Source organism: Palaemon carinicauda, chromosome 38, assembly GCF_036898095.1.
Source record: "Palaemon carinicauda isolate YSFRI2023 chromosome 38, ASM3689809v2, whole genome shotgun sequence".
NCBI lineage: Eukaryota > Metazoa > Arthropoda > Malacostraca > Decapoda > Palaemonidae > Palaemon > Palaemon carinicauda.
Genome location: NC_090762.1, coordinates 69,801,878 through 69,817,975, shown reverse-complemented (window position 1 = coordinate 69,817,975; position 16,098 = coordinate 69,801,878). Strand labels below are relative to the sequence as shown.

The 16,098-nt window shown below is 36.6% G+C and overlaps 1 protein-coding gene across 2 annotated transcripts in view; it reads left to right on the top strand.

The window, feature by feature from the left end:
- The window catches only part of LOC137630708 (paired mesoderm homeobox protein 2A-like), an 84,439-nt gene extending 69,396 nt beyond the window's left edge, over positions 1 to 15,043 (top strand). For both annotated transcript variants that reach the window (XM_068362344.1, XM_068362343.1), the window contains exon 6: positions 14,128 to 15,043. In XM_068362344.1, coding sequence (XP_068218445.1) covers positions 14,128 to 14,573 — 446 coding nt within the window. In that variant the 3' untranslated portion in view covers positions 14,574 to 15,043. The remainder of the gene's footprint in view (positions 1 to 14,127) is intronic.
- The last annotated feature ends 1,055 nt before the right edge of the window (positions 15,044 to 16,098 follow it).

The window sequence follows — 16,098 nt, the reverse complement described above, 5'->3', positions numbered from 1 at the left end:
AAGGAAAGGAAACAAGGAAATAAATAAAATACAAGAGAAGCAATAAACAATTGAAATAAAATATTTTAAGAACAGTAACAACATTAAATTAGATCTTTCATATAATATAAACTATAAAAACTTCAAGAAAAACACAAGGAGAAGAAATAAGATAGAATAGTGTGCCCGAATGTGCCTTCAAGCAAGAGAACTTGCATTACTTCCAGCTAACAATGGACGAGCGCTTACGAGAGAATTAACGGAAGGCTTTTGTGATTTTGAGCTCGAAAACAACTTAATAATAGTATTGAATAAATGAATTTCTCTTACCGATAGGCGTGAGTAACCTATCGTTCATATTTCCATTACTTCTACCGCTACTACTGCGACTACAACAACAATAATTAGCAGTGGTTATCTTTGCAGTAGTGGCACTTACCACTTGATAAGAAGCAGTAGACTCTTCTCATCCACTGAAGAAACTCATTGATACGACTCACGCGACACACACACACACGCTTTGGTTCGATGATGCTAAGAGCAGAAAGAAGCCTGTCAAAGGACGTACTCCCCTTCGCTCTCCCTTAGGAAGGGAGGGAGAGGGGATGGTTTGGATGGAAGGGGGTGGGAGTGGATGGTTTGGATGGAAGAGGGTGGTAGTGTTTACTCTTGTAGGGCATCACGGAATGCAATGACCATACTGCCGTTTGACACGGTACACAATCTTTCGTTCTCTCAGTTTTGTTCTCTTTCTGCTCTATTTTATCTATATTGATGTTATGTGTAACTTTTAACACCAATTTGTATATTTTTTTCAATTATAGCTTCCAATAAAACTAAAAGTAATAAACGAATGATTTTTACTATTTGCTAATTAATAGGCAATACGTAATTGAAGTAAGGTGATTTCACCGAGCAGTTTAGTCTTCTATGCGTTCATATTCATAAACGTTTAAAGGTTGCTCATGAATTGCAGAAGAAGGGGGCAGGACAGTGCCTTAACTACTGACCATATAAACATATGATCAGCGCCCAAACTCCCTCTCTAAGCTAGGACCAGGGAGGGCCAAGCAATGGCTCCCCCAAACCCTCCCTCCCTTGCTTATAAGGAGGGTGAGGCTGCAGATACTCCCAAGAAACTATCCAGCCTGAGCGGATCCCAAACACCCGTCCAATAGAATGCGAGGCAGGAAAGTTTTCAAGAGACTACCGCAACAGATATATACTCGCTCACACGTGCAGGCACACATACGCATTATATATATATATATATATATATATATATATATATATATATATATATATATATATATATATATATATATATATATATATAGTGTGTGTGTGTGTGTGTGTGTGTGTGTGTGAGTGTGTGTGAGTGTGTATACAGTATGTATGAAAGGTTTTGTTTATACATCATATTTGTGTGGCCACGTGTGTTTGTGTCTATATGACTATCAATTCCCTTTAGAATTTTCGCAAAGAAATACATATTTTTCATATCCATCGCAAGTGCCACAACACTGATTATAAAGATATCTGATTACTTTCATGACTGTATGGGTTAGATATACCCAAGTGTACTACATGTATACTTTTTGGTGCATGTAGGCCTATTTCTTTTAGGCAATATGCCCACTTCATAAAATCTAAAACTGAGTGTATTTAGTGTTTCACTTATGTACGGAATATTCGGATTTGTCTGGGATGATTTATGTCAGAAAAAATTAGCAATTTTAAAGCTTGGCCGCTATAGGACAAATCTCACCACATCAACTTTTATATAAATACAGTATCTATCATAAACTTGTTTTTGTACTTGAACCTCTGCTTATATAATTACTACTACTACTACTACTACTACTACTACTACTACTACTACTATTATTATTATTATTATTATTATTATTATTATTATTATTTGTATCCAGTTTCTTTGGGAATCCACCACTCCCATCACTATATGTGCTGTTTCCAGTAGCACGCTCTTTGCAAAGTCCTACCTTCTCAAGATTCCTTTTCAATGACTCAGGTATAGTCCCTAGTTCTCCTATGATTTTTTGTACCACTTCAACCTGAATATTCCCTAGCCTTCTCATTTCATTTTATAAGTCCTGGTACTTATATTTTTTCCCCTTCCACTCCTGAGTCCAGCGGTACTGCGACATCTATTAGAAATACCTTTTTTCGTTGTCTTTGTTTCTGCATTTTATTTCATATTTTCCACAGAGATTCCAATGTAGAGCTTTAGCCATTGCATCATGTCGTTTCTTATATTGATTTTGAGCAGGTGCTGGACATTCACTGGCGATGTGTTTGATGGTTTCCTCCTTTGTCATACATTTCGTGCACTTTGACGAGATGTTAGTTCCATGTATTGCTCGTTGAATAAATCTTGCTCTTTGGGCCTGATCTTGTGCTGCCATTACTATCCCTGCAGTTGCTTTTTTAAGTTATCCTTTTTGTAACCACTGTCATATTTCCTTACTGGCCAATTCTTCAGTTTGTCTCAGGAATTGTCCATGCATTGGTTTTCTTTCCTATTCTTCTCGTATTTTTGTTTTCTGTTCTCTCCCCATACACTTCTGAATCTTCATCCTCCCTTATCAAGTTTGCTCCCCATGCACTGCTTAGCATTTCATCTTCACTGGTCTTAAGGTACTGTACCAGTGCTCGACTATCGATGTTGACATAATCTTCTATACTGATCAGTCCTTTTCCTCCTTCACTACGTGGTATGTACTGTATAACCTGTCAATATTCGCTCTTGGGTGCAGTGTTTGGTACAGGTTCATTACCTTTCTAGTTTTTATCCATGTTGCATAGCTCTGATTTCTTCAATTCCACTATTACAGCACTGTACTCGATTACTGACACTGCCCAGGTGTTTATAGCATTTACCATATTTCCAGAGATAAACTTACTTTATTATAGCTTTCATTCTTATCATTTATTTTCTTCTAGTCATTTCCTTCATCTCTTGGTGTTCTACCACCCCGACATATTTATAGCCTGCTTTATTTATATCCTTGATGATGTGTCCATCTGACAGCTTTATCCCTTCCATCCTTGTTACTTCTCCTTTCTCTGTGTTAACTAGGGCACACTTTTCTATTTCAAACTCCATCTTGATATCTCCTGACACAAATCTTACCATCTGGATTAGCATGTCTATTTCCTTAGCATCTTTCCCGAACAGGTTGATGTCATTGTGGCGGGATGTTGCAAAACAACCCCCACACCCTTGAATCACTCTAACTGACAATTGTCCCACAACACAAACTTTCCCCTTACTTTATCAACCGGACTCTTGGACAGAAGGAAAATTGAAACACAACATAACCTTAAAGCTATATTACCTTACAAACTAAAATAATCAACACCAAAAGCATCCACATTCAAAATACTTAAAACTGATCAAACTTAATATTAAATATGCAAAAACCAAAACACCAAAAAAAAAAAACCTAACAAACTTAAAATTAAATTAACCACAACCAATATGTATATATTATTTTATAGGACACTGACACTGTCCTCAACACAAGCCAAACTGTCTTTTATGGCAAACTACCAGTACCACCACTTGGTGGTCAACTATTCCACTGGGTGGCAATTTGTACCCACTACTTCCCTGAATGGGGTCATTGTTATCATCATCATCATCATATTCATCATCATCATCATCAGCAATCCTAATTCAAAGGCCAAGTCATCATCCGTTCAGAAATCCAAAAAACAGTCCAAAAGAAAAATCGTATACAGGCCAGGTCATCAACAGTTGAGCAATCAAATAGCGAAGTCTATATGCAATCCTTTATTACAGGCATGGTCATCAACAATAATCCGCTTTCTAAACTTGAGTCTCTCCAAAGGAGGAATCACGGCTCAGAAAATCAAAAATCACTTCCTCGCTGGTGAAGAAAAATAATAATTCCAGCGTTCACACAACTGACTCAGGACGCAGTCAATCAAAAAAAGCATTCGCTCCGAAACATTCACCACTGTCGTAACCTAACTAAAAAATGTAAACAAACAATCTCATTCAAACCAACAGTCTTTCTCACCACAAACGATCGTTAACCTAACTACTTTCGCTCGCTAACACAATATCTCTCTCTCTCTCTCTCTCTCTCTCTCTCTCTCTCTCTCTCTCTCTCTCTCTCTCTCTCTCTCTCTCTCTCTCACAGGATTTGGCAAAAACAAAAAAATAAAAATAAAGCAAAAATAAATCCTCCACATTCCTCCCCCCTTACTTTGCCAAATCCTTCTCACACAACACTTACATTATTTTTTTTCATAACCCAGTCGCAGTCGGGAACGGGACCTCTACTCCGAGTAACTGGGCCTCCATATACTCTCTCATTCACTTCTTCCTGATCACAATCATTCGCTACATTAACACTATTCCTATCTAAATCCATACCATCTAATATATCATGTACAATCATATCTACCTCGTTCTCATCTGGCCCTATAATTACACTCATTTCTGCAAACAGTTCATCCATTTCATCAAAAACATTCTCAACTTTAGCAAAAGATTCATTCATGCTACTTATCATTCTCTTATCTCTCATTCTCGCATTCGTCATCCTTTCTTTTACATCATCTAAGGAAAAGCCACACACACTATAGGTATCATTCATACTCAGCCATGATTCATCTGTATTAACACATTTATCTTCCATACACACTTGCACATTTACACCCTTGTCATACTTATTTATATTCTCACTTTTACTTATAAAATTTTCCCTTTTTTCATCCTTACTTAAAACTTTCAAACGCCTCTTTTTCCTATATTCAACTAACACTAATTGTTTATTTTCCAGCCCTAACTTTTCATGCATACTAGGTTCATACTTGCTCATTTCCAACCAATTACTCATCCCATTCTCACAAACATTGATCCTATTCCTTCCATACACACAGGAGGACTCACCCAGCTGAACCCTCTTACACTCTAGTTTCCCGAACATCCTGGCTGATTTACTCCCTTCTTCCTACATACCCTAGCTACATGCCCATCTACACCACATTCAGTACACTTACCCCGTGGCTCCTTGCACATTCTAGCATAATGACCATCCTTACCACAATTACCGCAAATCACATTTGTACGATTACTCCGACATCCACTCGCTATGTGCCCTGTCATACCACACCGATAACATTTTACCCCTTTCTCTTTCTTGCACTCGCTAATTCTATGCCCTACCTCACCACATCCAAAACAAGCACCAAGAGCCCATCTACATTCATTCTTCTTATGTCCTACTTTCCCACATCTATAACACTTCTCTTCACGGATACAACTACCTGACCTATCTTGCGGCGCACTAGCACTCCTATCCCTCCAAACCTGATTCCCTTGCCTAAACCCTTCATTTGTCCTTACAGGTATTCCCACATTACTCGCCCTAACACTCCTATCTACTACACTATCAGCTACCCTCATCGGTCCTCTCATAACAGCATCTCTAAAACTAACAAATTCTGGCACACTTTCCTCCATTCCAGTTCTTACACTCACAATTTACTTTCTTTCATACACCTATCCAACTCGTAATCCTCAACTATCTCTAAAATATCATCCCATGTCAATCTTTCTTTCGTCCACCTCATTTTCTCCTTCCGTTTCAAATTAACAAACTCAGCAACATTCTCGGGTACAGTAGCCAAAAACTTCCTCATTAACTCCTTATTCTCATTTATACCTTCATCCCCATACTTCTTCCTAGCTAAAGTTTCCAACCTACATACGTACATTGATATCGCTTCTCCTGCATTCATCCGTGCTTCATCAAAATCATTCTTACGCTTATACTTAACACTCCCTTTCATACGTTTTACCTGCTCAATTATTCTCTTTTTCACACTTTCATAATCAACGTCCCCTACACTCATTATCACTCCATACATCGTCAACAAATACCCAGTCAAATATTCCCCTAATTCCCTAGCCCAAACTCTTTTACTATCACCATACTTATCCTGACAATACCTCTCATACTCCTTGAAAAAATCATATACATCCCTACTGCTATGCTCATTGAACCTTTCACACCGAGGTACCTCTCTCATAAACACAGTCTTACACACATCACGTTCATTCTCACTGCTATCATCACTGTCTACTCCCTTGTTACCTTCTTCCTCATTTGAATATAATGAATCCACTTCCACACTTAAATTCCTATCCTTAACCATTCCCTTCTTACCCTTTTTCTTACTTACCACTTTCACCCATTCACGATCGTCCTTGCTATCAGCCTGATACCTTTTCTTCTCTTTCTTCACATCACTTTTACCTTTACTTTCATCTTTCCTCTCCCCTTTCTGTTCATCCTTACTATGCCTAATTCCCTTATCTTCAATATCACCATCACTATTACTACTATCACTATCACTTCCTTTCCCATTATCACCTACCTTAACCTTCTCTTCCACTACCAACCCATTACCCGAAGCTGAGGACACTCCTCCGACTGCACCTTCACCCATTATAGTTTTCATCATCCCCATGACTTGCCCCATCATATCTTCCAATCGGTTCTCCATTCATTCCTCATTCTCTTTCATCCTCATCTCAAAACATTTTTCCACTTTCGCTACAGTTCCCTTTAACTCCCTAAGCTCCTTCTGCATCACCGCATTCTCCCAGTTCAACCTCTCATTCTCTACTAGCAACCTCTCCTCACGCTCCTTACTCAGCCGCAATTCCTCCCTCAAAACCCTTAATTGCTCCTCCATTTTTCATCAACCTTAATCCTAATTCCGTCCTTCGTCCAACAGTCCAGCTTCTATCCCACCTCGGCAGTCCCTGTTCGGGCGCCAAAATAATGTGGCGGGATGTTGCAAAACAACCCCCACACCCTTGAATCACTCTAACTGACAATTGTCCCACAACACAAACTTTCCCCTTACTTTATCAACCGGACTCTTGGACAGAAGGAAAATTGAAACACAACATAACCTTAAAGCTATATTACCTTACAAACTAAAATAATCAACACCAAAAGCATCCACATTCAAAATACTTAAAACTGATCAAACTTAATATTAAATATGCAAAAACCAAAACACCAAAAAAAACCCTAACAAACTTAAAATTAAATTAACCACAACCAATATGTATATATTATTTTATAGGACACTGACACTGTCCTCAACACAAGCCAAACTGTCTTTTATGGCAAACTACCAGTACCACCACTTGGTGGTCAACTATTCCACTGGGTGGCAATTTGTACCCACTACTTACATGAATGGGGTCATTGTTATCATCATCATCATCATATTCATCATCATCATCATCAGCAATCCTAATTCAAAGGCCAAGTCATCATCCGTTCAGAAATCCAAAAAACAGTCCAAAAGAAAAATCGTATACAGGCCAGGTCATCAACAGTTGAGCAATCAAATAGCGAAGTCTATATGCAATCCTTTATTACAGGCCTGGTCATCAACAATAATCCGCTTTCTAAACTTGAGTCTCTCCAAAGGAGGAATCACGGCTCAGAAAATCAAAAATCACTTCCTCGCTGGTGAAGAAAAATAATAATTCCAGCGTTCACACAACTGACTCAGGACGCAGTCAATCAAAAAAAGCATTCGCTCCGAAACATTCACCACTGTCGTAACCTAACTAAAAAATGTAAACAAACAATCTCATTCAAACCAACAGTCTTTCTCACCACAAACGATCGTTAACCTAACTACTTTCGCTCGCTAACACAATATCTCTCTCTCTCTCTCTCTCTCTCTCTCTCTCTCTCTCTCTCTCTCTCTCTCTCTCTCTCTCTCTCTCTCTCTCTCTCTCTCTCTCTCACAGGATTTGGCAAAAACAAAAAATTAAAAATAAAGCAAAAATAAATCCTCCACATCATCCATAAACATGAGGTTGTTTAGTCTGGTGCCTCCTTTCTCCAGTTCGTACCTTTTCCAGCACTCTTGTCAGGGGAATCATAGCTACCATGAAGAGTAGTGGGGATAATGAGTCCCCTTGGAAGATTCGTCTCCGGATGTTGACCTCTGAAAGCCATTTTCCAGAACATGTAATTAGAGTTTCCCCAGTTTTGTATTGCATTTAGAGGAAGCTGATAGTGTGGTCCTCTGCTTCATGTATCTTTAAGCAGTCTATCAGCCATTACCGTAGTTACTGTGGTATTATTTCGAAGGCTTTCTTGTAGTCTATCCATGCCATACTCAGGTTGCTTATCCTTCTCTTGCTATTCTTCATTACCATTTTGTCTATTAGTGACTGGTTGTTTGTGCCTATGCATTTCCTTCTGCAACCTTTTTGCTGGCTGGGAATGGTGTTTGTTTCCTCCAAGTAGATGTAGGCCTAAAATCTTTTGCTGGTGATAGCTGTTATCAGCTTCTACCAATTTGATAGGCAGGTAATTGGTCTGCAGTTGCTTGCTATATTACCTTTATTTTTGTCTTTTTTTAATTAGACAAACCCTGCCTATGGTCATCCATTTAAGTGATTGATGGTGTTGGATAGAATGCTGGAGTTGTTCTGTCATTCTTCTATGTAAGGCCCTGACGTTTTTGGGCCAGTAACCAAGGACTTCATCAGGGCCTGGTGTTTTCTAGTTTGGAGTTTTCTTCAACTGGTTTCTTGTAGCCTAGGTTGTGATATCAAATAACCTTCTCTTAACTCTTCCATTTTCATCAATTTTTATATCTTGTAGCCATTTTGCTTGCTTATTGTGGGCTACTGGGTTAATCTATATTCCATTGGTTGTGTTGGCCTGTTGGTAACGCCCTTGCCTGGTGATCGCCAGACTGGGGTTCGAGTCCCGCTCAAACTCATTAGTTCCTTTGGTCATTGTAACCTCACTATCCTTGTGAGCTAAGGATGGGGCGTTTGGGAAGCCTACTGTATAAGTCTATCTGCTGAGTCATCCTTGGTCTTAGCTTGGGAGAGGCGGCTTGGGCGATGATCATATGTATACAGTATATGGTCAGTCTCTAAGGCATTGTCCTGCTTGCTAGGGCAAGGTCATTGCCCCATGCCTCTGCTATTCATGAGTGGCCTTTAAACCTTAAACCTTCCCAGACTCTTTTGGATGGCTATATAGCCTTTCAATTATTTGTATAGAGGCGTTTCTGGTTTGTTTCGAAGAGTTCGATTCTGTATTTATGTTTACATACCTCTGGATCTTCTGTGCCTTGGCGTTTATTCTTTGTTTGATGTCTTCTCTTATATTGTTCAGGCCCCTCTCCTGCACTCATTATTATTATTATTATTATTATTATTATTATTATTATTATTATTATTATTATTATTACTATTATTATTATTATTAGTTAAGCTACATCCATAGTTTGAAAAGCAGTATGCTATAAGCCCAGGGGCTCCAACAGAGAAAAATAGCCCCTTAAGGAAAGGAAATACTGTAAGGATATGAATAAACTATATGTAAGAAATAATGACTAAAGAGTGTAGATTATCATAAGACCAGTAACAACGTTCGAATAGATCTGTCATATATAATCTATAGAGACATTCATCTCAGCCTCTTCAACATAAAAACATTCGCTGCAATTTTGTACTTCTAAAGTCCCAACGATTCAACTGCCTGATTAGGAGGTTGATTCCACAATCTGGTCACAGCTGGAATAATACCAGTACAATTTTGTTTTGCTTTCCTTGTTCTTCTTATTTTTAATACGAAGAACACGGTGTTTTATGTGTACGGCACGATGTTTTGTTAAAGCACGGCACATACCGTACCGTACGTAAGGCACGAGTCCCGTGAAATTTGAGACAATTCTTAAAATGTATAAGCAGCCTACTTGAGATGTGCATAAATAAAACAAAATATTCATTGTATCATAGAAATGGAATAATCCCATCAGTTTATAAGTTTTCTATATATTCAAATATATTCTATTGGAATATATTATGTGAGGGTCATTATATATAGCCTAAGTCAGGGTCTCAGAACGAAAGAGATGCCTGTAAGTCCTCAGCTTTTTCTTAAAAGTCTTAACAAATCTTTCGGCTATCTAGTGGAAGCTTATTATATCTTTTAAAACTATTTGTTACAGTTGATGTACTGTACATTTATAACGTGAAATAGCGTAAATACGTTAAACAATCCACTCTTTTTTTTCTGTCAAATTTTTCCAGGAAAGTATCTTCACTTTTGCATTTAAATTTCACGTTGAATGATAACATTTTCAGGTCAAGCTGAAAATATCAAGATTATTGTTTTTTAAAGAATTGAAAATAGGATTAATAGGATTTTCAACCAAAAGAATTATTCCCAATCAGATAAAAAGAAATAATAAATGTAGTTATTTGGTTTGTGGTTGCTGTGTTATGAATTGAAGACAGTGACGAATAAAAGCGTCATCATCAAAATAAAGCATAGTAAGAAATGATTTTATATGAAGAAAGATTCATTTCGGATTTTTCTTCACAGGTAAAACAAAGGACAGTACAAAAAGTACAACATAGCCTCTGTACCATGGTCTTCCACTTTCTTGGGTTAGAGTTCACTCGCTTGAGGGTACACTTGAGCACACTTTTATTTAATTTCTCTTCCTCTTGTTTTGTTAAAGTTTTTATAGTTTATATAGGAAATATTTATTTCAATGTTGTTACTCTTCTAACAATATTTTATTTTTCATTGTTTCCTTTCCTCACTGGGCTATTTTCCCTGTTGGGTCCCCTGGGCTTATAGCATTGTGCTTTTCCAACTAGGGTTGTAGATTAGCAAGTACTAATAATAATAACAACAGCAACAACAACAATAATAATAATAATAATAATAATAATAATAATAATAATAATAATAATAATAATAATGATTAAAATAACAACAGCAATTTTACAGTATTCCAATGGTACGGTATGGTACACAAAACAATCATCGTTACAGTCTGATATTACAACGTGATTCTTAACAGGCACGAATGAAAAAAATAAAAAAAACTAAAGCAACAGAAAATAATGTAAATTAAATGCCACGAAAATTTTCATCAGTTGGTTAAAATCTTTTTAGATTTGACATTCAATTCATCATTGTATCCTCACAGAGGAGGAAAACTCTTGCCATTTTATAGACAGTCTTCATAATCAAAATAGCGATAATTACTGTGGAAGTATTAGAAATCAAACAATTCAGGCAGGGTTTAAACCAAAGGCTATTATTCATTCCTGGGGTTTAGCAAATCCTTATTCAATTTTTTCACGCACCAAAACTAAATTCTGACGTTGACACTATAGTTAAAAACTACCTTTATTATTATTATTATTATTATTATTATTATTATTATTATTATTATTATTAGCTAAATCTACAGCCCTAGTCGGAAAACAGGGCTGCTATAAGCCCAAAGGTCCAACAGGGAAAAATAAAAAATAGCCCAGTAAAGAAAGGAAATGAATAAACTCCAGGAGGAATAATGAACGATTGAAGTAACATATTTCAAGAATAGTAACAACATTAGAATAGATCTTTCATAATTAAACTATAGAAAAGAAACTTATGTCAGCCTATTAATATATATAGGCCTATATATATATATATATATATATATATATATATATATATATATATATATTTATACATACATATATATATATATATATATATATATATATATATATTTATTTATTTATACATACATATACATATATATATATATATATATATATATATATATATATATATATATATATAAATATATATTCGCTGCAAGTTTCAGCTTTTTTCTGTACATCTACAATGCTGAAGCACAACATAAGCCATGGCGATTTTTCCGAAACCCACGCTGAGATAAAACTCGCCTTAAGTATACGAAAGGTTGATCAAGGCTTAATTAATGTCGGCCGGATCAAATACCGGCTGAAAGTTGAGCCAGGTTTTGATGTCGACTTGGTTAATTGTATTATGGAAGGGTTTAATTATCCAGCCAAAACTCCGGCTCTGCCCCGGTGGATCACGTGACTCAAGCGCTATCCCTTTCCCATCTCTGATTGGCTCCCGGGAAATCGTACATCTATATCTTGATTGGCTGGGGGATCATCCCTCTGATGTCTTCTTAGGGCTTTCAAATACTCTTGAACGCCCATTTAATTCTCTTTCTCTCTGTCTCTCTGCCTCGTTCTGGGAGATTATATGAACTCTAATGCACTGGAATAATGGCTTCTCATAAAACCATGAACTCATATTTAAAGTCACTGTGATCTAATAACAGCATGGCACAGACAAAAACAATGCCGATAAGAAATTAGATATTAAGTAGCGTTTTATGCACAGATCTTTTCCTTTTGATCTGCATTGTAATCATTTTAAAGTACTATGTGTCATTATTGTCCCCTTTTTTCCTATTTTTCCGCTTTTATTTATGTTAAAGTTCAATATTTTAATCTTGTATTAAGTGATTGTCTTCACATTTTGAACACTTGCGCTAATACAATAATCTTTTTTTATTATTTCTCTATTACGTAATCTCGAATGTTTAAATTTACTCAGTTTACTAACAATAAAAAACAATCATTAGAGAATATTCACTGAACTCCTTCAGGTCTGGGCAAGTAATCCTTGAGTGACCTTCCTCTTTATAGTATAGTCTTGGAGTTCATTCATTGTTCCTCCGTTTTTCTTATCCTCTAAGGCAGCAACAGATAAGGTTCAACATTCAAACAACTGTTTGAAATCGCCATGAAATGTCAGAAGTCCTTTGTTGAATTATAAAGATTATAAGAAAATCGACATTCAAAGGTATTCCAATGGCATATTTCAATATATACGGTATAGTGATTCCAAAACCGTTTGTTTACGAAATATGTTTTTTTTTTTTTTTTTTTTTTTTTTGCTACCTGTGATATTTTAAAATCATTTAATTTAATATTTCCATATGAATAATGTATATTAGTCTCATCATCATCATCATCATCATTTCCTCCTACGCCTGTTGACGCAAAGGGCCTCGGTTAGATTTCGCCAGTCGTCTCTAGCTTGAGCTTTTAATTCAATATTTCTCCATTCATCATCTCCTACTTCTCGCTTCATAGTCCTCAGCCATATAGGCCTGGGTCTTCCAACTACTCTAGTGCCCTGGGGGGCCCAGTGAACGTTTGGTGAACTAATCTCTATTGGGGAGTGCGAAGAGCATGACCAAACCATCTCCATCCACCCCTTACCATGATATTCTCATATGGCACTCGAGTAATTTCTTATAGTTTCATTTCTAATCCTGTCCAGCCATTTAACTCCCAATCATTATATGTTTTGTAGTCTACCTAGCAAATATAAATCTTTGGGTTGTTTGTTAAATGGCGTCGCAATAACATTGGTCGTATGAGTTTCAGAGAAAGAAACTTAATATTTGTAATATTTCTCCCTATTTCAAAGAAACAAGGCATCATTGAACATTAGAAAACAGATGACACTAATCTTTCTTTGTTTTGGTACGCAGAGTTCTCTATAGGTGTCACCCGAAGAAAATTTATATATATATATATATATATATATATATATATATATATATATATATATATATATATATATATATATATATGTATATATTATCTTTTATTTTTATAAAATGTTAAACTACGAAGGGAATATATTTGTATGAACGAAAAAAAAGGATAAAGATTCCCCATTTATCTCATAGCTGGTGGAAAATGAACCTTCATATGTATGAATATCAAAATTAATCATACCTTTCTTCTCTATCAATGAAAAGCAGGACAAGATCTCATCTGACTTTACAAAGAAGCAATAATGATTCTCCTTTTTTTCTCTCAATGCACCACACAGGATCTGGAGCTCATCTGAATATACAACGAAGTAATAATGCTTATCATTTTTCTCTCAGTGCCTCATACAGGATATGGATCTCATGTGACTTTATAAAGGAGAAATAATGCCTCTCATTTTTCTCCCAGTGCCCCACACAGGAATAATATCTCAACTGAAATCACAAAGAAACAATAATGCTTCTCATTTTTCTCTCAGTGCCCCTCACAGGATCTGGATCTCATCAGAACTTAGAAAGGAGCAATAATGCCTCTCATTTCTTTTTCTCTCAGCACCCCACAGAGGATCTGGATATCATCTGAATTTACAATGCGATAATAATGCTTCTCTATTTTTCTGTCAATGCCCACCCCAGGATCTGGATCGCCAGGCGTGTCAATACCTTGTTTGGGCATGGAATGGACTTCCCCTTTCACCTCGACGCTCTCAACTCCCCCACCTCCAGCGAGCCCAACATCTCCACCGTCTGTCCCGTCAGCTCCTTCGCCAGTCCTCTCCAATTCTTATTACTTGGGGGTTCGCTCTCCCGACCTTGGGGATCACGAGGACGAGAAGCCGCCCATTCATCATCAGTCTTTTATGCCAGCTGGGTTGTCTTTCCCCAGCAACAGTCTGAGCCTCACTCCAAGCCTATCTTTCACGCCTTCAACTCTGCCCATCACGCCCACCTCTCTCTCCCTCTCACCCACGAGTCTCAGCCTGACGTCACCAAGTCTTAACCTGACTCCTGCGAGTTTAGCGCAGCTCAGGATGCGGGCGAGAGAGCATACTTCTTCTTTCATCAACATGAGTAGCGATTAAGGTTTTTTCTTGCTTTTATATTTGTTTATTGTGTTCTTATAGCTGTACAGAAAGTTTGTTAAAGCCAAAGTCTCGATTTTACGAGTATTTCCTAGATCTTAGATGACGTGCAGTGCAGTACTGTGTCTCTGTTCAGTATGATGCTTAAGCCTGTCTTTATTTCATTAGTGTTTATAAGGCACAGTTGATAGGGGTTTGTTAAGTGTAGTTTCAAAGGTGATATATCAGCATCGTAACTAACTGTCACATTATCTACATTTGTACATGTTTATGCTGATTTTATCAAAAATTTAGGCTTAGTATGAAATTATTCATGTCTGGGGTTTGACCAGTTTTCACCACCAAGCTGGTTGCTGTCGATTGGTGATGGTGAAGTGACTTTAGTTTGATTGCTTACAGCAAACTGACATAGTATGGATGGCCCTGACTAGTACTGTTGATCATGGCAATACACTAACCCTTTCACCACGTTAAGGTATCCCCACTCAGAAAGGATATATATATATATATATATATATATATATATATATATATATATATATATATATATATGTGTGTGTGTGTGTGTGTGTGTGTATATATATATATATATATATATATATATATATATGTATATATATATATATATATATCCTAAAACTAGATAAAGAAAGTGAAAAAATCCCAGTGGAGAAAGGAGTTATGCAGGGAGACCCCATCTCTCCTAAATTATTCGCAGCATGTCTACAAGAAGTTTTTAAATTTTTTTATTGGGAATCTGTAGCCATTAATATTAATGAAGATGACTTTAACAGCTTAAAGCTTGCGGATGACATAGTTTTATTTAGGGAATCATGTAAGGAATTGCAGAAGATGATAGAAGATTTGAATAAAGCATTAATGTGGGACTGAAAATGAATATAAGTAAAACTAGGATAATGTTCAGTGAAAATACAGAGGGTCAACAAATAAGAGTCATGAACAAACCTCTAGAGACTATTAATGAATATATATGCTTAGGACAGTAAGTGTTTCCCTAGTACACGAGACCAAAATTAAAAGAAGGATAAGCACGGGATGGAAAGTGTTGGGTAAACAAAATGAGATTATGAAATGTAAAATGCCACTATCTCTAAAATGAAAATTTTTTAATGAGATGGTCCTACCTGTATTAACTAATGCATTGGAAACTTGGAGCTTTACTAAAACCTTAGAACATAAGCTACTTACAACTCAAAGACCTATGGAAAAAATATTGATGGGAATAACATTAAGAGATAGAAAAAAGAGCAACATGGATACGAGAGCAACGTAAGATAGAGGCTATTCTAACAACATGTAAGATAAAGAAATGGACATGGGCAGGACATGTAATGAGAATGACAGATACTAGATGGACATTAAGAATAATACAATAGGTCCCTAGAGAATGCAATAGAAGCAGGGGAAGAAAGCAAAGACGATGGATTGAGGAGCTAAGAAATTTTTTGAGTATAGATGGGCAAAGAAAGACCTAAAACAGACGGGAGTGGAAGAACATGTCTGT